At 42.4% G+C, this 27,273-nt stretch overlaps 1 protein-coding gene across 2 annotated transcripts in view; it reads right to left on the bottom strand.

Annotated features, from left to right (window-relative positions):
* Positions 1-1,009: 1,009 nt before the first annotated feature.
* LOC119657996 overlaps positions 1,010-27,273 on the bottom strand; it is a 124,473-nt gene continuing 98,209 nt past the window's right edge. For both annotated transcript variants that reach the window (XM_038065214.1, XM_038065215.1), the window contains exons 4-7: positions 25,335-25,479; positions 25,135-25,258; positions 11,607-11,827; positions 1,010-3,358 (exon numbers count right to left, since the gene is read on the bottom strand). In XM_038065214.1, coding sequence (XP_037921142.1) covers positions 3,044-3,358; positions 11,607-11,827; positions 25,135-25,258; positions 25,335-25,479 — 805 coding nt within the window. In that variant the 3' untranslated portion in view covers positions 1,010-3,043. The remainder of the gene's footprint in view (positions 3,359-11,606; positions 11,828-25,134; positions 25,259-25,334; positions 25,480-27,273) is intronic.

Raw genomic sequence — 27,273 nt, 5'->3', positions numbered from 1 at the left:
ATGAAGACGTCAGCACCAAAACCCAACCAATCAACAACATCAAATCGTACTGGTTACTAGAGAAGAATAAAGATAACTTTGAAACCGTTGATAATTTAATTCCTAGTAATTCCTATCTTGGCTCGAAAATCAAAACGGATAACAGCTACGACGATGAAATCCGCATATGGTTGTTGGTAGCCAACAGAGCTTATTTCAGCTTACAAAAACTGTTCGGCTCTAAACATCTCACCATAGGGTCGAAGCTCTTACTGTACAAGACAATGATTTTGCCAGTCCTTATGGATTCCTCGGAGACTTGGGTTCTTAGCAAGAAAAATTGCGAACTCTTGACCGCGTTCCAGAGAAGAATCCTTCGAAGAATTCTTGGTCATGTAGGGGGCCAAGATGGACGATTGCGTAGCCTACATAACGACGAAATCTATGAGCGATACCATGATTGTCAGATTGTGGATATAATCCGGCGCAATAGGTTGTGGTGGGCGGGTGACTTAATCCGTATGAATGAGTTTGATTCAGCCCGGAAAACTTATAAGGGCAATATCTATGGTAGAAAAAGAAGACGAGGCGGACCCTGCCTGAGATGGAGCGATGGCGTAGGTCAGGACGCCAGACAGTTTTTAGGGATATTGAATTAGTGGACCTTGGCGCAAAACCGGGATGTTTATAGTTCCTTATTACGGTAGGCCTAGACCGGATACCGGTTGTTGCGCCGTTTGATGAATGTTGCGGGCCAAATTCTTGTGGACCACAAAAGCTATGCTGCATTCTCATGTTCTACACCTTTTCCGTTTTTAAAACTAGAACGATAAGGACGCCGGTTCTGAACAGGGGGGGGGGGGGATATTCCAGGTCTAAACTCATAGTCATTTTTCCGTAGCCGCAGTCGTCACCGTATCTCCGATTCAATCTGTCGTTCGATTTGCCTGAGTCAGTACAAAGAAGGAGAAAATTACAAAGCAAAAACGACCTTCTTAATCAACATTTGATATATATATATATATTTCCTTAAAATTCAAATATATTATAATGTTCAAACATACATTTCATAACAATAATATGTTCACAATATTTATGATTACGACTTTCCCTTTATAGTGTATGCCATGTAATAATGATCGTCCGATTTTTCCAACTCCAATGTTGATTTTTAACTACTATTAAAATTTACTTCAAGTAATATTTACCGTTTTGTATGAGCACTTGCCTTAAATTAGTACTCGAGTAAGTATTCGAAATAGTTGTTAGATGTCTTATCTTCGCATTTACATACTTTGAGCTTTAAGCTCTAGTATCTTGCAGAGGAAATGGAAAATATATTTTTTTGCTTTTTGCGCGAATTATAAGTTAAGAAAAGTAACATTACAATTTATTACTGTATCAACAAGTTACCTTCAAAATTCAGTTATTACTTAAATGGATTTTATTGTCTTTGTTACTGTAATAAGATAATATTAACGAATTTCATTTTGTGTTAAGTAGACATTAATTTACGGTTAAGTGTTATTTATATTTAAGTTTTCTTGTTTACTCCAGTTTATAGGAAACTATTATTTTTAAAAACTGTTTAATAAAGTTGAAAATCTGAATTGCATGTATATTGTTTTGTATTCCGAAATTGTGCTAGTACATTCAATAAGTTCACTTTTATCTTCTTTAAGTTTGTATGTATGTATATAAATTTCTTCATTTAGGTTTGCTTAGAAAATTTCTTAGAAAAAATGGTCTATCACATGATTTGGAAGTTTCTTATAAATGCGGTGATTTATTTTTTTGTAACGTTTAGATTAATACGCTTGTGATGATGTATATATTACGAATCTGCTGCTTCATGGCAAGAACATACTAGAATCAAGGGGTTTGTGAGTTGTAGTTTTAAGAAATAAGATATGTGTGTATATGCATGGATACAAAAGATAGTGAAGATGGTAAAGCTAAGTTTTTCCTTTGCGCCAAACTATTTTATTACGAAAGTGAAGTGAATTTCTGATCAAGATACTGAATGAGATAGAATGAAATAAATGGATGTCTTATGAAGCAGAACTATGTAGATCTTTGATGGAAAATTGTCTATGACGTGTTTAGAAAAGTTTGAATTTTCTTATTTGAATCAGTTTGGATGCGGTATCATATTGTATTTTATTCAAAAAAGGTCTTGAAGCAATTTCCAAACATTGGAATCAATTTCAGTTTAAGAATTATGACGTGGTCGGCTGTTTAGTTTAAACAATTTAAGGAAAATTTATCAAGTTTCTTAGAATTTTTATATGCAAAGATTTTTTGAAGTATGTATCGTTTTAAAAAAAAAATCTTCCTCATCGATTACAATGGGAATTAGATACTTCATGATTTAAGCTCAGCTTAAATTATTTTATATGCTTATATAGAATTTATTATTTAGCTAATCATCCATCATAGACTCGGATTTATAAGTCAACAATACTTATATGCATAAACAACATTACATATTTACATTGTTCATAGAATTCTTAGGGCCATTGAATGGTGTTTAGTGTTAGGGGTCGTGAAACACAGTAGAAACTTGTATTGAATATATTCCCAAAAGTTTATGATAGTTGACCTTCTTAGTGAAAGAATTACGAATAGCTACTGGATTAGCGTAATAGAAGGGGTTGTGTTTTCTGATAAAAGGCTCTAGCTATAATCGAGGAATCAGTTCATTGCTCAACAAAACAGAATATTCAAATGAAGGAACTAAGTAACGACCAGCATCACTTTCAATGTGTACATTCAAATGAATGTTCATACGTGGAGCAGAAGCGAGACTACAAAATGCACTGAAAGAGTGAAAAATAACGAACTATACAGAAAGTAATATATTCCATTTCAATTGTTCGACAAAAGTTGATTGAAAACCAAACTAACATTAAACTGCTGCTCCTTACTATTATAAACCTTTTTTTTTATTGATTTTCCTTCCATTTATTCTGTTACACAGTTGAGCTCTGTCCGATTAGCCTTTAGTTAAAAATTAACAACTAGCAGTCTGTTATGTACCTTTCGAATGATAATTTCTTCGAATTTACATTCTATCGTTTTTACGATGATTTGTTTGTCTCAATGCATGCCACATAGCTACCGGTTTTCGTAAGGAGGAAAGCATCTGGTGCCAGTGTCGAAGTCCTTTTCCAGACGTATTGCCGCCAACGATAACATGTCCGATGGGAAACATTTCTGTGTCAGATACACATACAGCAGTCAGACGAAGCTGTATCGAATTGAGGACGTACGGCGGAATACTGAAAATCATTGATTCATTAAATATGGGACATCGATCCGCTCGCTTCAAGGATGTTTTCTTCTTTGATACTTTCTTGTCATTTTTCAATAAATAGACCTGGGAATGGGAAGATTATGGTTATGTTATGTGAAAGTGCTTATATATATAATTATACAAAAATAGATAAATTTACAACTGAAAATGAGTTATTATATATTCATCAAATTCTAATTGTGGTAATGTACAATGTATTCACTTAAAATTGAGTTTCACATATCGATATGATATTATAATTTCCCAAAGAAAGTTTGAAGCCCCAAAATCTAATTCAGAACGAAAAATTGTCAGTCTTAGCTAAACTTCGACGTATTACATGACCCACTATAGATATCCCCAGTTGCTCTATTCCTAGTGCTAATAATCGTTTTTTTTTTGACGAAATTTGAGCATATTTTGACCCTTAACTGTCAATAAATATGACTGTTATTACTTACTAAATAAGGTAGAGTGCGTCAAGTACACCTACGCGCTATCGTTATTGGTTGACTGAAATGTATTTTAACTCTCTCCATGTCTTCTCGAGAAACTTGCACTCACTTCCCTTCTATTCCGCGCTACGTGTTTCTAGGGCAGATCATTCATTGACCATACTGAATAATGTAGCCAACAGCCCCGATGAAATGGGAGCAGTAGGTGCTAACGAATGTTAGAGCACTCTGGGGTAGTGGCATCTATTAATGTGTGCTTAGTGTGTTATCTATTGTTTATATGTCGCTCTTATAATAACTATTAGTTTCTCAGTGATGTCTTCCTCCTGAGTAGATCATTTCAGATACACTCCCTGTTGACACTGTCGAAAGTTTTCGCGAAATTGATGAAGAGCAAGTGAAGCGATGATTTAAACTCTGCAAGTAACTTGTTCTCTGTCGATCAACCTTTTGTGGTGCTTTTTAATGCGTTTCAGGATAATTTGAGCAATTACCTTTCATGGTCGACGGCAGGAAGCAGGCAAATACCTCTTAGTTATCACATTCAAGACGATTGTTCGTTTCCAGAATCTTGACCATCTTCCCTCTGGGAAGGATTCGGGGATCAGTAGAAGTAGTAATGTTGTTGAAACTGCAGGAGGCGTGAAGAAGAGTTCAGCATGGAGACCGGCGAGTCCAGAGACTGCCCTGCTTGAGTGCGTTGATGGCCTAGATTTTGCCGGTCCCGGACCATCACAATAATAAATATAAAAGTATATGGAGAAGCCGCAACAGTGTTACCGGCAACCTAAGTGACGCCTAACCATACAACACAAGAAGGTGAAAGCTGATCCTGACCTAAAAACTTAGATCGAATTCGTGAATAGAATCTGAAGAACCCAAAAGGGGATCTCATCTTTGAGTTGGAAAGATCCAGCATGAGCAAAACTGATGCTTTTCGAACTCAAGGTAAAAACTCACTTGGGAAGAATGCCGCAGTGCGTGCCCAAAAACTGATATACAGAGGAGGGATCTCGACGAAGTGACATCGAAAGGGGAAATCTCTATTGCCATGAAGGAACAGTTGAAGCTGAAAGAACTTGCGGAAGAGTGGATTGTGAGCTTACGAATATCCTATCGCGGTAATTAAATGGGCACAATAAGATTACCAACGGAGGCAGCGCAAAACTTGTTAGCGGCTGGAAAGTTCGGATTGGGTGGGTCAGATCTCATTAAAAAAGTGTTTGAAATGCCTCATGTTTGGTTACTTTGCGAAGGCATGCATCAGCGGCGTTAATCGGTGCCATCGATGCAGAAAATATGGTAACAGAGGTCATATTGCCTGCAAGTTGAATAGGGATCCCAATTGCTTGTTGTGCGAAGGAAAGGAGGGACGAGCAAACCGCCATACTGCTGAAAGTGGTGAATGTCCGGAATTCAAGGAGGCGCTAATTGCAATGAGAAAATGGGGTTTATTCCTTTTAACCGTGTAAGAACCGTGGTGGAGTGTGGGTCACAGATTCCACTAATGGAGCAACGATAGTCCGTTAGCCAGTGGCTTGAGTGTGCGTTAATAAGTGGTGCATATGTGTAGAGGTGCTACGCCCCACCAATGCTTGACAATCTTGTTCTCGATGCGAAGGGACGAAACCCAATAGTAATTACCGGTGACTTCAACGCTTGGGCCTTTGAGTGGGGTGGCAGGGAAGCAAATGAAAGGTGCGAAGTTTGCTAGAAGCTTTTGCGCACTTGGATGTAATTCTAGTTAATGAAGGTGATGTAGATACCTTTCGGAAAGAGGAGTCTCGCTGTTTGTAAACTTGATCTTTGTTAGCTCTCCTGGTGCGCCAGCGTGGGCTGGAGAAACGCCTCAGACGGTGGCAGGTAGGATTGAAAAATGCCCAAAAAGGAGCCCGCGAAACCCTCCAGCTATCCAGCAAATCAAAAGGCACTGCTTTAAGAAGCTCTATTCGGACGCGGACGTAAACCCTAGGGGGAGTGCCTACAGGATCGAGATGGGAAGATTCAGAGGCCGTTCATCTCCGCAGATCACTTGCTTTACCCTCTTATTGGAAATCATTAGGCGGTTATTTCCCCAGCAGGCAGGTAGCGGTTTCTGAATATGATGGCAATCCCGGCAGTCACCAAAAACGAGCTGTTGGAGATCTGTGGTAGAATAATGACAGTAAAGCCTCCGGGCTGCACGGAGTATCAAGTTAGGTCCTTAAGCTCAACGGACCGAATCGGACATGTTCGCTGAGATTTTCGAAACACGCATGTCCAAGGGGATATACGAAAGCGATGGAAGCAGGCAGCAGGCCTGAGGCTGGTAAATCTCCAGGTGAACTATCCTTTTACAGAAATACAACACTATGGGAAAAATGCTGGAGCGGTTAATCTACAATAGTTACTCCCTGCTGTTGAAAGCCAAGGAGGCCTTTCAGATCGGCAGTATCGTTATCATCAACACATCATGAAGGCCTGCCTTGGAAAGGAACTCTAGACATCAGGTTTTGCACCGAGCCCCACGAATTTGATATCCTAAGCCTAGCTATCTGGCGTTCTAACCTACAATATCGCTTCATTTCAGGCAGAGTTTGCCACCAGTGTTATCGGAAGCTGAAAAAATGTGCAAAAAAGTACTACATAATATTGATTGATATGATCGCACTTAGGTCCAAGCATATCATATTCATGTATATCGTGTAATCTGACTACCAATATTCTTGGTACATTGTCTCAGGAGAAAGAAGGTTGAAGAACGCATCTAAACACATATGCTGTTGCTCCCTGTATTTTTCAAATTTATAGATTTGTTGGTTCCCTCAGGTTTTTTTTTCTGTCTGTGAACTCGTTTCTCCCCTCAACGAAGTTCGTGGTTGGTCTCTGCGTGTGCCCGCCTACTTTGAGATTGCTGCATTGTCCTGTACGTCGTGCCGACTTTCGATGGTTCGTATTGCTAGTAGCGTTTTCCGTTCATTCACACAGTTAGACTGTGCTTCAGTTTCACTATCATCATACTTAACGCTGTGCAAATGACAAGCTCGCAGGTTCGTACTACTACCTCGTAGAAAATATCCTTTTCTGGCACTGCATCCTCCTCTCTAGGGGCGTGAACATTATCGCTATTGATACCATCAAATTGGTTACTGATTTGGCCGAAAACACATTCACGGAAAGAATAATAATAATAATCGTTGGCGCAACAATCCATATTGGATTAGGGCCTTGAAGTGTATTAGAGCACTTCATTCACGGAAAGAATAATACTAGCAAATATTGCGTATTGATGGCCCTGGACGTGAAAAATGTATTCAATTCGGGTAACTGGAATCTAATACGTCTATCTTTGACGAAAATTAGTATTCAGTATCGCACAGCCATTGTCGATAATTGTTTAGGAGAAAGGAGGCTCTGGTATGACATTGATGATGGACCCCAGAAGTACATGGCCTCCGCACAGGGCGTGTTCAGGGAATGGGCTTTTGAAGATTTCTAATAAAAAGAAAGGCAGGTAGACAGGCATTAAACCGATTTTCATAAGGTCTTGTTTTGCACAGAACCTTAAAAAGGAGAAATATAAGGATCCAAAGTTTCCATAAAAATCGAACACTTTTTCCAACCACCAATTATTTGGAGAGAAATGAAGAAGCTCAATAGGCCAATCCTGCGAGAATCACCAATCCGATTGCTCTACACTTAAGAAACGTTTCTTAACCAAACCCACCGCTAATCGAAGAAGAATTTTCAATTTTGATTTCCCAAGATGCGCCTTAACCGGTTCGTTTCAAAGTTTCCTAAGTGTTAAGATTCTCCTAATATTGCAGTGATCCTAAAAAGGCTCCTGGTTTCGACCTTATTACGGGTAAAATGCCGACTATTTCAAGTTCAGTCTCATAGGCTGGTAAGCCTGTTTTCCTTACTATCAAAGCTATTCAAAAAACTTCTATTATCTATGTGCGGAAATAAAATTATTCTAGCTTGGATTCAGGAAAAAAACGTGGAACTGCCGAACAAATTCATCAGCTAACCTCCGAGATATACAGTGCTTTGGAAGGTGGCTACTCGGCCGTATTCCTCAACTTTACACAAGCATTTGACAGGATCTGGTAAAAAATCCTCATTTACAAAATCATGGGAAAGCTGTTTATGAGTACCCATACAATTGTCGAGTCCTATTTATATGGAAGAAGAATTAATTAAAGAACTTTCACCTCACGAGAATTTAACAGCAAAGCATTGGTACCCCAATGCAGTGGCCTCTGCTCTCTACTTTACTTGATATATACTGCTAATATGCCCACAAGTGAGCCCCTATTTACTTCTACTTTCGCTGACGATATGATGATAGTCTGTACACATTCCAATCTGAGCGTTGCATCTCGAGATCCCATGAAAGACGCTGAGCGACTGGGTAGTTATCAAGGAGGAGGAATCCCAGGCGAACAGCCTACTCCGCATAAACAGGTGGCTGGAAGCACTGGAAAAGGCGGACTACAAAGTGCGCTTCGGAATCAGAAACGCAAAGACGAAAGTTTTCTACTCCGCGAAACTGGACGACAACCTGGATCCGCCAATGAGCTGTTGGAGGAGATGAGGATCGATGGCCCGACCGGGCTATCGAAGCTGAGGGTGGCGCAGATAAATATGCAGCATTTGAAGTGGACCTCGGCTAATTTGCTTATCTTCCCCTTCAAGAGAATATATCGACATCGCACTATTACAGGAGCCCTGGATCGGAGGCGACCGAATCATCAAAGCACTTGAAAGCAAATCTTATAATTTATTCCACCGCACAAGAGACGCTGATCGGGACAAATCTAGAGCATGTATTTCGCGAGGAAGAGTCTGCACGCTTTTCTGTGTGCAGAGCTGAGTTCCAGTGACCTAGTCGTGGTAAAACTGGAGCAGGCGGAAGCGAAAAACTCCGCCAGGAGAACTGCAACATTTGATATTCACGATAACAGCAAAGCAGGCCTACTTGTTGATACGCTGCGATGCCAATGCAAGGTACACGCTTTGCAGCAGCTCGAAAATTAATGAAAGAAGTGAGTCCTTCCTTGATTTTTTTATTAATACAAATTTATCGGTGTGTAACAGGGGTAGTACACCAACCTTCCAATCACAGACCCTTCTCAGATCACAGTTGGACACTTTTTAGTTCTAGATCTGCCCATATTGCAGCCATCAAGATTGCCGAGAAGCGGTCCTGGTTGGACTATTGCCAGAACATTGAAAACACCAGCGAATCTGCGAGACTCGGTAAGATTCTGTAGAAGGAACATAGGACTACTTTGTTTCTGAAAACGTCGGAAGGCTCCTGTACAAAATCTTCTGGTGAAACCTTGGAGCTGTTGGTTGAGAAGTGCTTCCTCACCAACGAGGAGGATTGTGAGAGGCTTATTTGGAGAGTATGCATCCACCTCAACCATGAGACCGTGAGATTATCAAATCGATAATTACCAAGGATAAAATCGGCTGGGCTATAAACATTTTCTCTGCAGCTGTATCTTTTTGAGATACGCACCACAGTCTCCCACTTAAGGGAGATTATGGAGAAAACGCCTATTTTTAAGTCCCAGAGCGCCTATTTTAACTGGGAATCCACAGAAACCGCCCTCCACGATGTAATTGGCACAGTTGAACGGTCACTGCAGTATTACTCGAGCTGCCTTCCCTGCATGGGAGCATGCAACAACGTTAGTACCAGTATTGGATTGGAGGGGTGTCGTAGGTATTGGATAATATCTAAGCTAAGAATCAGGGTAATCCTGTGGGATGTGGGAGACACACACCCGAGTAGTGTCATCTCTCCGATGCTCTGGTGGATAGTGGTGGACGAAATTTTACAGTTATTGGACAGGAGCGGGGTGAAGGTGGTGACGCCTGCCGACGACTTGGTTATATTGGTATCAGGGATGTTTCTCTTCATTATGAGTGACATGGAAGGAGCGTTGGGAAAAGTGTGCCTGTGGGCCGCAAGATGCGGACTCGGTATAAATACAACCAAAATGGAACTGATGCTACCACCAAGACAAGGGTACTCGAATTCCACTTACCACGGCTAAATTAACAAAAAATGGTTCTTTTCTCCAATGTAAAGTATCTGAGCGTAATCCTGGATTCGAAGGTAAAATGGAGAGCGAGCATAGAACTGCGGGTTAAGAAGGCATGTATAGCCTTCTGTGCCTTCAAAAAGAACCTTTACAAAAAAATGGGGCTTCCGGTCGATGATGGTTTTCTGGATGTGGGGCCTCCCACCCTAACGCATGGCTTTGTTGTATGGTGGCATGCTTTCAGTGAAAAGTACAATAGAACGAAGCTAAATAGGATTCAAAAAATCGCGGGGGGTCTCTGCAGTTCTGCCCGTCGATGCTCTCATTGTACTCAAAGGCCCCTCCCCCTAGACTTCCATGCCAAATACGTTGTACCATGCAGTGCTGTCAAACTACGTGAGGCCGGATGCTGGACAGCGAAGCTTACGGCCATAGCAACATTCTCGACCAATTACTTTGAGAAATCTGGGCATTCTCCACACAGTCCGAACTTCGATAGAAACTCTGCTCTTTGCAGCGGTTCGGGGGGTACAGTTTGGATCCCGCTGGCGACTGGCAAAGGTGAAATCACACAGAGATAGTTCAGCCACGCACCTGGGATGGCGAAGGCTTACCACCTGCGCCAAGTCAAGGACGATTTGACCCGCTTATAACAAAATCCGATCGTGAGAGCTCTTGTGCCAGAGGCGTGTGAACGCATACAAGATTACGGCGGTCTGCACAGGACACTGTCTCATAGGGGACCGCGCCCTCAGACTCGGTATATCCTACAATTCGCATTACCGAAGCTGCAATCCTTTGCAGAGCCAGGCAACGGGCACTAGGTAAACCATTTTTCGAGGATCTCAGAGAGAGCTCTAGCTGCAGGGTGGGAGAGCTCCTTTCTTTCATGAATGTTACAGACTGGCTCTGAAGATTAGAGCCAGATGGACTCTGCCTTTTTGCTCTGATAGCAGCGGTCATGGTCTTAGCACTTTGTGGCATCAAAACGGCCCACCACAGCGCTAATTGTCATCCACTCAGCGATCACTGATACTTATCTACCTTCCCTACTTAACAAATTTTCCAAGCTGCATATTGAATTAAAAGTGGTGATATATATACCAGTGATAATGCTACAACTTTGGGGGCACAGCACAAATTTCAATAATCACCGTGACTTGAAGATCTCACCCATAAAATATGAAATTAATTAGCTGAAGGGGACATATTTTGATAAACTTGCCACAAATCCAAGTAGTTTGGCGTGTAAGAGGAGAATTTATTTGCCTTCCTGTTTTTTTTGACTTAAGATTTGATAATTTTTTCTTATTATCATGTAATAAAAAAGCCTAAAAAGTGCAATAAGACAATTATAAAGAGCAGTCCATTCTTTACACAGGTAAAATAAGAAGCCCTTCTGATCAAACATGAATCAGAGGGTATCCAAAATAGGGGGAGAACTTCATGGAGAAGAATAAGGTGCTTACATAGGGCACTAATCTGTGTAATAAATTCTCATTCTTGGGTTAATGATGATTATGATTCTGAAAGTTACATTTTTATTCGGAATTGATAATTTCTTTTTAATGTGTTTATGTTCTGTTGCATTTAAGCATGATAGGGGTGAGTTGCCTCTAGCTTTAGTGCTTATTCCCTTCAGTAAGTAGTAATTAAGTAACTCCCGGAATATGTACAAAGAGAAGCTACTTGTTTAACATTTAAATTATCTTGCAATTTTCAGATTTAAGCATTTTCTTACCTGTAAGTAGTCATTAAAACTCTGTTCTAATGGAACCACATTCACATTCGTGCAAACAACTGATTAGTATCTACCAAAGTCGTAAAACTAATCTCACCTACCTTAACAAATATATTTTGTAAATCGATTGCTTCACGACCGTCTTGATCTAATTTTAGGTTCCGTCCTTTCACTACCACAACCGTCAAACGTTCGGCTGTCGGCAAGTAACTTAATGAAAACATTAATTCCCCCCAATTATTACTGCTTTGTCGCGAATCAGACAATGGCAACCAAGTGGTGAGAGGTCTTGTTACATCGCCTATTTGCAGTTCAGCCTCGCCTGTGAAATAAGGATAAAAGGCAGAACATCAAAATGATTATTGTATATTAATGCATATAGATTGCGGTGGTATTTCTATGGAGGTGATATTGTACTGTATGATTTTTTTATCGTAAACACTAATGTATTGTAGTTATTATTGTTCACCAGGCTATAATTGGAGTACTCACGCGAATGATTGCTGTGCGATAACGCGAGGCCCAATATTTACGCTGTGCAAAGAAGGTTATACGACTTTACGCGTGAAAACTAGTAATAATAATTTACAATGTTGCAAAGAAAATCGATTTTTCCTAGGATTTTATGTACCTTAAGAAAAGTTTGATTCTATTTTGCAGAGTAAAAATTGACAAAATGTTATAAGCACGCTATTGCTAACAGGTTTTTTAACTACCTAAATAGGTCATAACATCGTGTAAAAGTGTTAAGGGCGCACTTTGAATATATGTGTTCCCATGAAATTCGCCACATGGGGCTTCGTAATCTCTGCATTCATTGTAAGGAGAAAGAAGTCAGGGCTTCTAAATGTTTACGCCATTTGCTTACTCCATTTCATCCCACTTCCTTACGTATTAAAAAAACAAGTTGGGAAACCGGAAGCTGGAATCTTCAGGTATGAAAGGTTTTGTGTATTCCGTTCATAAAAACATTTCAGTGGGCAGTACCTAGCACCTAGCATATATTATGTGAGAGTATCCACTTTTGCGTGATACCGACATGACCTATTATAACTTTGTTAATAATGGAGCGATTTCCACGAAACTTGGTAGGATCATGCTTTATGTTATAGCCTGCTACCTTTTCGTGATTCTAGGATCAACTTAAGGGGGTTTCGCAGTCATTATTAAAAGTTATAATAATATACTATTATTAACTTTGTTTGAACAGATATCAGTATGGAAGGTATTTCGAAGCCTAGACACCATACAGTGGCAGCCCCCTGATTCTTTCAGATTTTTTGGTTGAGTAGTTCCTGAGAATCGGTCAATGAAAGAAATTATCACTTTCAAGTTCTCGAACTCCCCAAATTTCCAACAAATGTCAAATGTAATCGAGACCTTTCATTTGATACCCAACATGACTATATTTGGTAAAAAAAAGTGTAGACCCTTTTTTCGCATGTATGGGGACCCCCCTTATATTCGATGTAGAATGATGTTCCCACCTTTCCACCAAATTTGGTGTCAATTGCTATAACCGTTTCCGAGAAAAATGCGTGTGACAGTAAACTGATTTTTATAAGGTTTTGTTTTACTCAAAACCTTAATTAGGGACTTATTCAACAATAAATGGTTAATAAAGATGAAGACCAGATAGTGTTTGTAGTAAAGCATAGGTTCATAGATGATGGAGCAAAATATTTGAATTTGCTACTTTTCAGAGTTGAAAAATCAACGAGTAGATAATATCGCATCTCTTAATGCTGCCTAGGTAGAGAAGAAGTTCGATTACAACCATTGGCCCCCAGTTATTTGATGATAAACACAACAGAAAAAATTCTTAACCTAACATGTTGTTATTTATTGAACGGAGTGAAAAACATCGACAAATGTGAAGATTTAGGAGGCTCTTTTCTAACAGATGAGGACACTGAGAATACTGACAACCGAAACATATCTGCCTACCTACTTTGCAGTGAGAAGGGAGCTTAGTACGGCATCTCTTTTCTTTCTCCAGACATCACTTCCATGTGAAGAGGTAGCCTGTGATATTTCTGCTTAAAACACTAAGAGTGTGGAGTATAAGGGATCTAGTTTCTAAAGTCACATGTTCAAAAAATATCTTGCTTCAGGAAACGCGGAAAACTGATTCCTAAGAATCCTGTACACCAAATTAATGCGAAGTTCTTTTAATCTATATTTTGAATGTTGGTGTTGAAATTCTTCTCGATCCCCGAGGGGAGTTTGATATCCAAATATGTGTTGTATCATAAGAGTTTTAAGACTAAGGCTGCTTTTTTTCCCCAAAATCGTTCGCATTTTGATAGCTTTTTTGTGTTGAAAGTGAAAGTTGATCTGGGCTGAGCGAAATTATTTTGTCGTCCGAGAGATATCTTTGTAGTAGTTAAACCAGTTATTGCTGCTTACGGGATCCAGAGGCTGTTAACGAGATCCAGCGATATCCCAACTTGGTGCTGGCTAGAGCTATTCGCCCACGGAATCGTCTGCACTCGCACCAAAGTATTATACTTGTCAGAAGCCTCCTTTTGTCAATTCACAAGTTCCAGGCAATGTTGATTGACTATAATAAAAGTAGAGAAATCAAAAGAAAATAAATTTTTCTTTACTTAAAAATTGCGTGTGCACTCGCTGGTGGTCCACTTGAGAAGAGCGGAAGCGTGCTCGCCGATCTCGTGCCAAGCCACCAGCCACGGCGGCGGCTGTATAGTGCGTCGGCGGGGGCGTATTCACCACGCTAATAGTGGTTCATGCCTCCGATGCGCTGCCACAACACTCCACCATCAGCTGAAGCCGCGCGGATTGAGGGGAGGAACCCCCGTCATTGGGGTTACCGGGGGAACCTGGCGTTTAGCGGTCTTTTTTTGGGGCATTTTTCAGCATCGACAAGGAGAACCATTTGGGCCCGCCCCGAGTTCGAACGAGTGCTCTCGTCGCTCCAGGACTTTAAAGAGCTGTCTCCGGGTAGCGTCCACCCTAATGTGAACCTCTGAACGTGACTTAAGATTCCATGAGGTGTCGACGTCCGGTGTGGTGTGTCGGAAAGGTGGCGTTGGTCGCAGCCTTGAAACCGCGTCTCTGAGCAGACGCAGCATGCCGGAGTCGTTTAACCCTGCTCTGATGTCTGGCACAGGGTCGGTGGGGAGTTGCTGATTCTTCCTGTGCACCATCTCCGCGGGGTTGGCCGTGAACCCCTCTTGGTGGGCTGTGCGAATTCCGAGGAGGGCGAAAAACCACAATTGTGACCACGACGGGTCGTCGAAAGCCATTAAGGCGGCCTTTAGTGTCTGGCGCCAACGTTCCAACATCCCATTGGAGTTCGGTGACGTTTGAAACCGAGGAGCTTCTTTACCTCCGAGAAAAGAGTAGATGCAAACTGCATTCCCTGGTCTGCGATGATTTTGGTTGATATACTAAAGCGCGGGATCGACTATCGACAGAGGGCCACGGCATATGATTGTGTCGTAATGTCAATTACAGATATTGCTTCAGGAGTTACCAGATATCCCATCAGGCGCGACCCCAGGTGGCGGATAGGGGCATACCTATTGATGTGTAAATATGTGTTCATGCACTTTTCTTTTCTGACTGTGTATGGGCTAGTGTTTGCTCATCTCTGGTGCGTGGACCAAAATGGCTATGGGAAGGATACCCAGAACATAAAACCACCATGGAAGACGAGAGAAGGAGTAAACTTACGGTGCAGGGGCTCGGAACCTCAGTACCGGCGGCTTTTGGGAGTGAGCAAGCAGGCTCTCGGCCGTCGATATCCCTCGACCGCAGTGCCTCGGTGGTGGACAACTTGGCCACCGCGGCATTTAATGCTACAAGTGTTTTAGATTTGGAAAAGGATGTGTTCAAGCGAAGTACCACTCTACCAAGGACACCAGTAACAAAACCGAAGAAGGGTGAATTGAAAGCAGATCGTTGGACAACAAAAACAGCAACAACATCGACCGCACATATTCAAAAGGAGCAGCAACAGGAGGTACTCCAGGACCAGGAAAAGGACCCATTCAGAAGAAGTTCGTCAACTTTGAGATCTCCGCCAATGCCAAACATCAAAAAAGATAAAACGGAGGGAAGGTCAATGAATGCCAAATGTGAAGGAGTATTTAAAAGTAGTAATCTGGTTAGGAATCATCATGGAGAGCAGAGCCCTGAAGCAGAGGAATTACCCTTCACACAGCTTGGTGCAAAAATAGTGGAGCTGGCTGAGTTCATCAAGGACAAGCACAACGTCCACCAAGCCATAAAAAATATGGTGAGAGCAATTAGAGTGCTCTACAACAAATCGCAGCAGGAGGAACAAAATTCCAAGGGCAAGTCGAAATCTGTTGCCCCAACAGTGTCACAGTGACACCTAATCGTGTTGTAATCGGCCTGCCACCAAACAAGAGAGTGCGGGAAGGAGATGTGGATCCTCTGGGAAGTCAACAGGCGCCTAAGAGGAAAAAAGCCATGCAAACAGTTCCGAAAAACGGAACTAAAGGCACCGAAGAGAGAAAGCAGGTCCCCCAAGTGCGAGCTCCGGCAATCGACTCGACGAAATCCAAGGGGAATGAAAAAGGTGGTTGGACCAAAGTAGTTAGGAAAAAGGCGAAGAAAAAGGCAAAAGTGCGGATTCGCCCAGAAGCGATTGTAATCTCCAGCAATGGAAGTTTGTCTTACGCGGAGGTACCGAAAAAGGTCAAAGCTGACCCCGACCTAAAAGATCTAGGCGGAAATGTCAGCAAGATTCGAAGGACCCAAAAGGGTGACCTCATGTTTGAACTGAAAAAAACCAGCTTGGGGAAAACTGATGGCTTCCGAGCTCAGGTGAAGAGCTCACTTGGGGAGAATGTCACAGTACGGACCCAAAAACATGAGGTCTATATACAGTGCAAGGATCTCGATGAAGTGACATCCAAAGGAGAAATTTGCACTGCCTTGATGGAACAATTCAAGTTGGAGGAACTTGCCGAAGAGTCCATTGTGAGTTTGCGGAAAGCCTATGGCAATACTCAGACGGCCACATTGCGATTGCCAGTGGACGCCGTGCAGAAGTTATTGGCGGCCGGGAAGGTTCGAATCGGATGGGTTGTTTGCCGTCTGAGAGAGCAGATTTCTCTAAAGAGGTGCTTCAAGTGCCTCGCGTTTGGCCATTTTGCGAAGGCATGCACCAGCGGCATTGATCGGTCCGATCGATGCAGAAGGTGTGGGGAGAAAGGCCATATTGCCAAAGCGTGCAATAGGGACCCCAAATGCTTATTATGCGAAGGAAGTGAGGGACGGGATTACCGGCATATTGCCGGAAGTGCTAAATGCCCGGAATTTAGGAAGGCGCTGACTTCAATGAAAAAATGAGGTTTATTCAAATAAACCTCAATCATTGTAGGGATTTACTCGAGCAGACCATCTACGAATCCGAGGTGGAAATTGCCATCATTAGCGAACCCTATAAAAACCGTCACGGTGGCGTGTGGGTTATAGATTCGTCTGGTGGAGCGGCGATATGGGCATGCGGTCGACAAGCCATCCAATGTACTGGGAATCAGACATACAGCGGCTTTGTGTGGGCGAAAATAAACGGGGTATATGTGTACAGCTGCTACGCCCCACCAAGCCTCACACTGCCCGAATTCGAGGAAATGCTTGACAGCCTTGTTCTCGACGCAAGGGGTCGTATTCCAAGGGTGATAGCTGGTGACTTCAATGCTTGGGCCCGTGAGTGGGGTAGCAGAGAGACAAATGCAAGGGGCCGCAGTCTATTAGACACTTTCGCACAGTTAGATGTCGTTCTGGCCAACGAAGGATGTGTAAACACCTTTCAGAAAGGGGGGTCTACCTCAATCGTAGACCTAACTTTTGTCAGCCCTGCACTGGCACGTGGTATGTCTTGGTGTGTCAGCAACCACTACACCCACAGCGATCACCAGGCAATCTTCTTTGGGCTATGGGTGGAGTCACCGGGCATAAGATCATCATGCCCGAAACCGAGAAAGATGTCAGGCTGGTCCGCTAAAGCTCTGGATGAGCAGACCTTTACGGAGGTGTGGTTAGACCAACCTAATAAAGCAGGTGCCTCTACGGAACGAGCTGTCCATGTGGCCGAATGCATCGCCAAAGCGTGTGACGCGTCCATGCCGAGGAGGTGTTCATTCCCCAGTAGAAGACCAAACTACTGGTGGAATGCTGAACTGGCCAGCCTTCGATCAGCCTGTCACCGAGCCAGAAGAGCGGCTCAAAGAGCGGTAGGCAGAATTGACCAAGGGCAAAAAGAGCGCGCCTATAAGGAAGCCCGCAAAACCTTCAAGCTCGCCATCCAACGGAGCAAGAGGAAATGCTTTAAGGAGCTCTGTTTAGAAGCAGACGTAGACCCGTGGGGGAGCGCCTATAGAATCGTGATGGGGCGATTCAGAGGCCGATCATCTCCGCAGATCACGTGTCCTACACTCTTGTTAGAAATCATCCAGGGGTTATTCCCCCAGGAAGAGGAGAGCACCGACACATTCCAACCACCTCTGAATGTGACGGCAATTCCACCAGTTACCAGAGACGAGCTGTTGGATATCTGCGGTAGAATAGGAGACAATAAAGCGCCGGGCCTGGAGGGAGTACCGACCTTAAGCTTGCCGTGAAATCCAGACCGGACATGTTCGCTGAGTTGTTCGAAGCGTGCATACCCGAGGGGATATTTCCTACATCATGGAAACAACAGAAGTTGGTGCTACTGCCTAAGGCTGGCAAACCACCAGGTGAGCCAACCTCTTACAGACCTATTTGTCTTTTGGACACTGTGGGCAAAATGCTAGAGCGAGTAATCTATAATAGATTACTCCCGGTTGTTGAGAGCCAGGGAGGTCTCTCAGATCGGCAGTATGGGTTCCGTAAAGCCAGATCAACCATTGATGCCATCAAAATGGTTACTGGCTTGGCCGAAAATGCAATCCACGGAAGGGGCAGTACTAGCAAATACTGCATAGTGGTGACCCTGGATGTGAGAAATGCATTCAATTCGGCCAATTGGAACCTAATACGGGAATCTCTGGCAAAGATTGGTGTTCCCGCTTATCTTGCAGCTATTATCAACAGCTATTTACAAGAACGGAGGCTTTGGTATGACACCGATGACGGACCCCAAGAGTACGTTGTCTCCGCGGGTGTCCCACAGGGCTCCGTACTGGGCCCACTGCTGTGGAACATCATGTACAACGATGTTCTTAATCTTCCCCTTCCGGAGGAAGCCACGGTGGTGGGCTACGCCGATGATATAGCGCTGGTTGTTGTCCCAAAGCATCTCGAAGATGCTGAGTTATACTCATGCGAAGCGATCAGTGCTGTTAAGGGTTGGCTTGAGAGTTCTGGTCTGACACTTGCGGAGGAAAAAACGGAAGCGGTCCTTATCACCAAGCGCCGTAAAAGAAATTTTGCCCGTATTCAAATTGGGAATCATATCATCACTTCTAAGCCTGCGATCAAATACTTGGGAGTGATGATAGATGGGAAGCTTAGCTATAAAGCACATGTGCAGTATGTCTATGACAAAGCATCCACTGCGAGTGTGGCCCTGGCAAGAATGATGCCGAACGTGGGAGGGCCACGGGATGCTTCCAGGTTGCTTATAGCGAGGGTAGTGAGTTCGATCCTGCTCTATGCAGCTCCAGTTTGGGGAAAGGCATTGCAGGTTACATTTAACGGTAACAAACTGAGTTCAGTCTACAGAAGAACAGCCTTAAGAGTGTGCTCGGCATTCAGGACTGTCTCAGATGATGCAGCATTCGTCATTTCTAGAATGATGCCCATTGACATCTTGGCAGACGAGATGACGAATATATATAATGCGAAGTCTACCTCTCCTTTATCGCAGACGAAGAACGCCGAAAGGGAGAGATCGTTAAATAGATGGCAAGAGCGTTGGGAACGCTCGGGAAAGGGTCGGTGGACACACAGGCTCATCCCTGCCATCAAGGAGTGGTTGGAGAGACGGCACGGTGAGATTAATTATAATCTTACTCAGTTTCTCCGGATAGCTAAGTGGTTAGAGCGCAAGGCTATCATACGGGAGGTCGCGGTTCAAATCTCACTGGTGGCAGTGGAATTTGTATCGTGATTTGACGTCGGATACCAGTCGACTCAGCTTTGAATGAGTACCTGAGTCACATCAGGGTAATAATCTCGGGCGAGCGCAATGCTGACCACATTGCCTCCTAGTGTACCGTTACGGTCTTGAATGAAGTGGTCTAACGCACTTCAAGGCCCTGATCCAACATGGATTGTTGCGCCAACGATTATTATTATTATTATATTACTCAGTTTCTCACGGGGCATGGAGGATATCGCCAGTACCTGTTCAGGTTTAAACTGGATACCTCACCCCATTGTCCAAACTGCGATGGAGTCCCAGAGGACCCAGAGCATGTATTCTTCCACTGTCCAAGGTTTGTGGAGGAAAGGAAGAGCCTAGAGGAGACTCTAGGAGAAGTGCTTGTGCCAGAGAATCTGGTGCGAAGAATGCTAACATGTCAGGAAGACTGGGATGCGATCAACTCCATGGTCGTATCTATCCAGAGCAAACTGCGAAAGGCAGAGGAGATCAGAAAAGCGCGGTTACGTAAGCCGCGTAGAGACGAAAGGGGACGAAGCTATCATAAAATGAGCTGACTCCGCCCTGTGATGTAATACCGTACGGTGGTTCCACGGGGCTTGGAGGGAATCGGGGGTGGTTTTAGTGGGTAAGAATGCCACACGCTGGCGTGTCCAGGCCAGTGTCTTTTGAAGATTTCCACCTCCTCAAAAAAAAAAAAAGATATTGCTTCAGGATACGGCGTAAACCTTTCGATGACTGTGAGACAATACTTATTATATTAATATCCGTGCGAGTCTCGTAAAGGGCCAATTATGTCAAAATGGATGGTTTGGAAGCGCTTGATCGACCGAGGCAATACACCTATTTCCGTTCTTATGTGCTTGTTGATTTTTTTTTGCCCAAGAGCTCACGTTCTTGTAGATGAACGGCCAGAAGTATTTTCCAGTGACTAATCGGTTCTTCATCCTGATGCCTGGGTGCGTAAGATGGTGTACTGCGTGAAATATAATATTTCCTTGGGAAAACCGGCCGGAGTGAATGCCCTAGGTCCCTTGTCTAGGGTCTCGCAGAGTACGTAAGAATTCTTTTTGCGTCTCGGTAATTGCTATATGAACTGACCAAGGCGACGAAAAGATAGCAAAGATTTACAGTAGGTGTAGGTAGGTCTTTTGAACGAAATCGAGTAATGAAAGAATAATGTGACGATTCTACAATTTACTATTATAGGACCGAGCGCATGTATCAGCTAAGGTACTGTGCTTGGACGCTGATCAACGACTTGTTCCTGCAATCTGGTTGTCAAGACAAATTATTCCTGATAATTCATCTCCGCCGTACTATTAACTGGTGTAAAAGTACCAGCAAAGCAGAGATCTTTTTAGCGTTTGGTAGAGTGTTTCGCATTTTGGATGATATCTTTAAAGACCCTCAAGCTTCTGTGTAGAATAAGAATGTCTTTCCTGAAAAACACCATATCTGCGACGAATAATTGAAATGTGGGTTGAGATGAAAGAAACTAGACAAGACCGTAATAAGACCCATATGGATGACAGAAGCAAGCTTATAGGTGGATTTAAAATTGGGGACCCGATCTGGATTACAATACACACATTGAATAATGAGCTTATTATATGGTTACAACTGACCTTAGGGGTCATAGCGCCAACAACGTCTACGTTTTGGACTTCTAATTTCATTGGAACATGCCTTCTTACGTGCATTGATGTTAGAGGTGATTTGGCTTTTATTTGGAGTAGCAGTTGGTATCTATATAGTTACGGTGACTAGTCATTTTAGCCATGGGATATTGAACTTCACTGGAGTTTCCAGGATTATTCTTCGAAGACTTGGGTCCTTAGCAAGGAAAATTGCGAAGCCTTTGGCAATTGCGAGAAAATAATTATATGAAGAATTTTTGGCCCGATGTAGGAGGATGGGCTTAATAGATCGCGTTGGCCGGGTTATCTAATTCGTATGGGCGATGATTGTCTAGCTCTGAAAGTCTATGAGAAAACGAGACATATCCTGCCCGAGATGGAACGACGGAGTGACAAATCGAATTGGTGGGCGTAAGACCGGGATATGTGGAGTTTTTTACTAAGGCAGACCTAGATCGGATACTAGTTGTTGCGCAGTCGGTGATGATGGCAATGCCCTCGGTATATTGTTCTGAATTCATTATTATTATTTGTAGAAACTTCTGTTTCCTTCGCCAGCGCAACAGAAAATTTTTCTTTGCCCCATCATGTATTATGCTGTTTTTTCTAAGATCTTTAACGGGGGCGGGATTTGAGTGCGTCAGGTCCTCTATCACATACAATGATCAATTGAGCTTTCAACTCTTTAGATTCATTCATACATTCAGAAGACAGGTCCTAAATCGACTGTAGTCAATCTGATTGCTTTTACGCTGCCAACCAGTTGAAAGCCAACTCTCCTGTTGCTCTATTTAGGATTCTCCGTTGGTGCGTAGTACTGTACTATCGAGGTGTTCCTAATTCTGGAGCGGAATTTCGCAGCATATATCCTGTCTAAAACCGGATGCTTGGCAATAACATCGCTTGCAGTTGCTGTAAGCACTATTCAACACCAGATATTTGGTTACTAGCATCAAGTTTTCCAGAGTACAGTTGCATAGTATCGAGCCACACTATTTAATTTCGTTTAGTGTCAGGATGTTCTACTTATAACACTGGAACTCTCACTGAAGTGAAAGCGGGCTTTTGGGAGCCGTGTCCATACACGATAGCCGAAAGCCCGTTTTTATCCGAAACTGTGTGGGTAACGTTCTGTTAACAAGTAGGACTGAAATGAAGGCTGAAGGCTGTTAGTTTACAAATTTCTATCCATTTTCGTCGCCTTTTACAAGAATGGAGTATTCTGAGTGAATTGTTAATCATCATCATCAACGGCGCAACAATCGGTATCCGGTCTAGGCCTGCTTTAATAACGAACTCCAGACATTCCGGTTTTGCGCCAAGGTCCACCAAATCGATATCCCTAAAAGCAGTCTGGCATCCTGACCTACGTCATCACTCCATCTCAGGCAGGGTCCGCCTCGTCTTCTTTTTCTACCATAGATATTGCCAATATAGACTTTCCAGGCTGGATTATCCTCATCCATACGGATTAGGTGACCCGCCCACCGCAACCTATTAAGCCAAATTTTATCCACAACCCGACGGTCATGGTATCACTCATAGATTTCGTCGTTATGTAGTCTACGGGATCGTCCATCCTCATGTAGGGGGCCAAAAATTATTCAGAGGATTCTTCTCTCGAACGCGGCCAATAGTTCGCAATTTTTCTTCTTAAGAATCGAAGTCACCGAGGAATATGTACATAAGGATTGGCTAGATCATTGTTTTGTACAGTAAGAGCTTTGACCCTATGGTGAGACGTTTCGAGCGAAACAGTTTTTGTAAGCTGAAATAGGCTCTGCTGGCTACCAACAACCGTGCGGGGATTTCACCATCGTAGCTGTTATCGATTGTGATTTTCAACGGTCTGAAAGTTGTAGTCCCCTATCTTTATTCTTCCCGTTTGACCAGTGCGGTTTGATGTTGTTGGTTGGTTGGTTTTTGGTGCTGAACTTGCCACCATATACTTTGTCTTGCCTCCATTGTTGTGCAGCCCGAGATCTCGCGCTGGTTGCCGCCTGCTCGATCTGAATGAATGCAGTTTGTACGTCTCGGGTCGTTCTTCCCATGATGTCGATATCGTCAGCTTAGGCCAGTAGTTGCGTGGATTTAAAGAGGATCGTACCTCTGCATCACGGATCATTTTCTCCAGGGCCAGGTTAAAGAGGACGCATGGTAGAGCATCCCCTTGTCGTAGACCGTTGTTAATGTCGTATGGTCTTGAGAGTGATCCTGCTGCTTTTATCTGGCCTCGCACATTGGTTAGGGTCAGTCTAGTCAGTCTTATCAATTTCGTCGAAATACCGAATTCTCCCATGGCCGTGTACAGTTTTACCCTGGCTATGCTATCATAGGCGGCTTTAAAGTTGATGAAGAGATGGTGCAACTGATATCCATATTCCAACAGTTTTTCCATCGCTTGCCGCACAGATAAAATCTGATCTGTTGCTGTTTTGCTTTGAGTGAAGCCTCTTTGTTATGGACCAATGATGTTTTGGGCCTATGAGGCTATCCGACCTAGCAAGATAGTGGAGAATATCTTATAGATAGTACTCAGCAACGTGATACCTGGACATCTTTATAATTGAACACTGTGTGATATCTCCCACACAGATATGTTGCCAATCGTCAGGCATTGATTGGCTGTCCCACATCTTGAGCACAAGTTGATGAACCACTTGATGTAATTGGTCGGCTCCATATTTAACTAATTCGGCTGTAATTCCATCGGCTCCTGGTGATTTATGATTTTTAAGCCGATGAATTGCGCGGACTGTTTCTGCTATACTCGGTGGTGGCATTATTTGCCCATCGTCTTCAGTTGACGGGACCTCCAACTCGCCGATGTTCTGGTTGTTCAGTAACTCATCAAAGTACTCAACCCATTGCTCCAATATACCGATTCTGTCGGAAATCAAAGATAGTAGCTTCACCTTTATTCCTCACATTATTGAGGAATTCCTTGATACTATCTTTATCGAAATGAGCCTCATAAGATATCTAAGAGGCTCTCCTAAACGTTTTATCCAATTGGTGATCAGAGAACGTTATCATATGTGAATATGAATGAAGCTCTGGAGCCGGTCAAGTAAAAAACTGTTGCCTTCTCGGGAGGAGCTCGGATTGAGGCGGGTGACTGTAACAAGTATAGATATGCAAACAAAGTTATACCAAATAACCGTCATCTAGAGGAGGTGGGACAACGCTGGAATGAGAGTGTGAGTTGTGACTTTCCATTAAAGTTGTATTTCATCATCTTCAACGTCGCAACAACCGGTATCTGGTCTAGGCCTGCCTTAATAAGGAACTCCAAACATCTCGGTTTTGCGCCGAGGTCCACCAATTCGATATCACTAAAAGCAGTCTGGCATCCTGACCTATGCCATCGCTCCATCTCAGGCAGGGTCTGCCTCGTCTTCTTTTTGTTAGTTGTATTTACTCGAATATATTGTTTCCCTCTTATAATTAGCGGTGTATTCTCTCAATGACTCGATTCATTCTTCTTAAAGCTTAATACATAGTATGACTTAGAAGGACTTAAAAAGAACAGACAGGAACGAAATTTCTTGTATTTCTGTAAATTCCGTTTGGAGTTGTGATGAACTTCAAGTTTGCTACAGTGCTGAAAATTTTAAGGTACCCATTTGGATAATTTTACGCACTCTCAAATATAATAATAAGGATCGCAGTCTATTGGGTTTGTGCACCTTAATCCATTCCATAATTTGTTTAATTAAAACTTTGACCAATACTCATGGGTTAGAAAGTATACTTACGTACGTATACTTTATATCGAATCTCTTGAATTATTCAAAAGCCTTAGAAAATCGACAAACCTTCAACTTGTTTCTTTCCGATCGATTCGTTTAATGCTGATACCCGTCTTCATTCAATTAATGAGATTTGTTTTATAGAACTTACCTATCAATGTGTGCGCATTGCCACTGTGGTAGAGATGAAACCAAAGGGACCGCCTTGACCGTTTTTTATTGATCCAGAAACAAAATGTCTCATTATACGATGGAGACGAGGAATTTTTGAAGATCTGCAAAAAGAAAAGCATAGAAGACACAGACTTATAGTTTCGGTTGGAAACAAGGAGCCTAAACTGTGATTATTACCTTGGTCTGCATTGCTGTCGCTTCGTCAGGTACTAAATATATCCGTACAAACGTATCAAAATATTCTACATTAAGAGGTCCGATTAATTCCTTTGCTTCCATTACAGTAACTATGAGTTCTACTCCCTCCTCCGTCGACGTATTTCTGCAAAGACAAGAAAAGGACATTTTTTTCTTGAATTTATTAAAATTTTTTTAATTAGACTCTTGAGGTTTTACCTGAGCCCACAAGAAATCAGGAGACTTTCTCCTGGTTATGTTTTGCACGTGCAGAACAAAATACCATTTAAAAATATTCTAGGATTAATCGGATCAATTATTCCGAAATGCCTTTCCGCCCCCGACCTAGTATTATCCTAACAAAGATGGATTGGATGGAATTCAGAGCAATGGAAAGAATTTTCCCATCTCAACTTGTCTGGATGGCACAATATTAAATTTATCAACAGCAGAAGAATATTGAGTCCTTGAACACAAACATTTACAAAAAAAAAATCAATTTTGATGAAAAGGACCCTGGATCAGTCTGCGGGATGTACTGTAACCAGTTGAATAGATTCTTTCGTATCTTCCCAGTTTCTTGCAAGTCATATCATAGGGAACATGCAGGGAGTGTGAATGTGTGTACATAATGTAATATTGTGTGTTTTCGTACAAAGGATGCTGAAATAGCTGTTTTACTTATAGGTGAAATTGAATGTGCTAACAGCATCAAAGCGCCGATGTTCAGAGCCTTGGGGAGGAAGATGGCTGACTGACTTGGCCAATTTCCACTACTCAAAGCAAAAATGGTCGGAGATTTGGTGATAGAATATGAAATTTGTGAATTTTCCATTGTGATGGAAAGGAAATAAAATTCACAGAGTCGCAAGTGAGATGATTTGATGAAATTGATACCTTTTCTGGGTAAGATTTGAGATTTTGATAGGAATATACTTAAAATATGTCGTGTTGTTGGACTGCTATGAGATACTATGGGGAACTTAGACAATTTCGAACATGCTGGTTTTATTTTCATTCAAAATACTTCACTTCCAGAATTTTTCGAATTTTAAATGTCGAGAAATGTACTATTGTAGCACGGGACAAAAAATATCAACTTCCAACTCAGAGCTTTAATTGCTTTTTGATGCAGTTAGTAAGAATGCAATAATTGAAAAACTATAATTAAGAATATACATATATATGTATGTATTTACTTCGATGATCATTACTACATAAATATATTTATTTGAACTAAAGTTAGTGTTGGTTGGTTGGTGTCGAAAAAAGCGCAAAAACATATCTTGAGATAATTTTTCATTCTGTTTACAGCTGGCATGCCAAATCTCCGGTCAAGTTCGGATCTGGAGAATTTACGCTATTCAAAAAGTAGCTTAATAATTCGAAAAAGTTAAAATACTTAATAGGAATTAATTGAAGAAGAAAAGAGCAATTTCTAAATTCTAGGTTCAGATCAGAATTATGATTTACAAATAATTCCACCTCATGCTATCCTGGGTGTGTTACGGTTTTGGTGACGTCTAAAATAAATAGCAGAATACCAAGAAAGATGGCCTCAAGCCTAGTTGAGAAATTAGAAGGGTCGACCCACTATTGTCAGAATGGTCGTATAAAGCGCAGTGTGTGCGTGTTTGAGTTGGGGGAGAGGCACTCTGAGCACTCAGACTGTAATGGTCCATTGTGCTCGATTCTAGAAATAGAGTTTAATCGATTTCTACATTCCTGAACGATTTTTGAAGTAATCAAAGGGATGCTCAACGCTCTCAATGTAGCTGGACTATCGTTAAAGATTGCGATGTGCCTGCCTTTAACCGCTCGTCAATCATCCAGGCTGCCGCCCTTAGGATCGTATATACTTCAGTTTGAAAGACTGTTGTATATTGTGCCAACTGAGAAGCCCGCTTCCCACTTTTTTCGAGAGGTAGACTCCTGCTCC

The sequence above is a fragment of the Hermetia illucens genome, chromosome 5 (genome assembly GCF_905115235.1).
Source record: "Hermetia illucens chromosome 5, iHerIll2.2.curated.20191125, whole genome shotgun sequence".
Lineage (NCBI taxonomy): Eukaryota > Metazoa > Arthropoda > Insecta > Diptera > Stratiomyidae > Hermetia > Hermetia illucens.
Note: the sequence above shows the minus strand (reverse complement) of the source record. Positions and strands in the feature narration are given on the sequence as shown.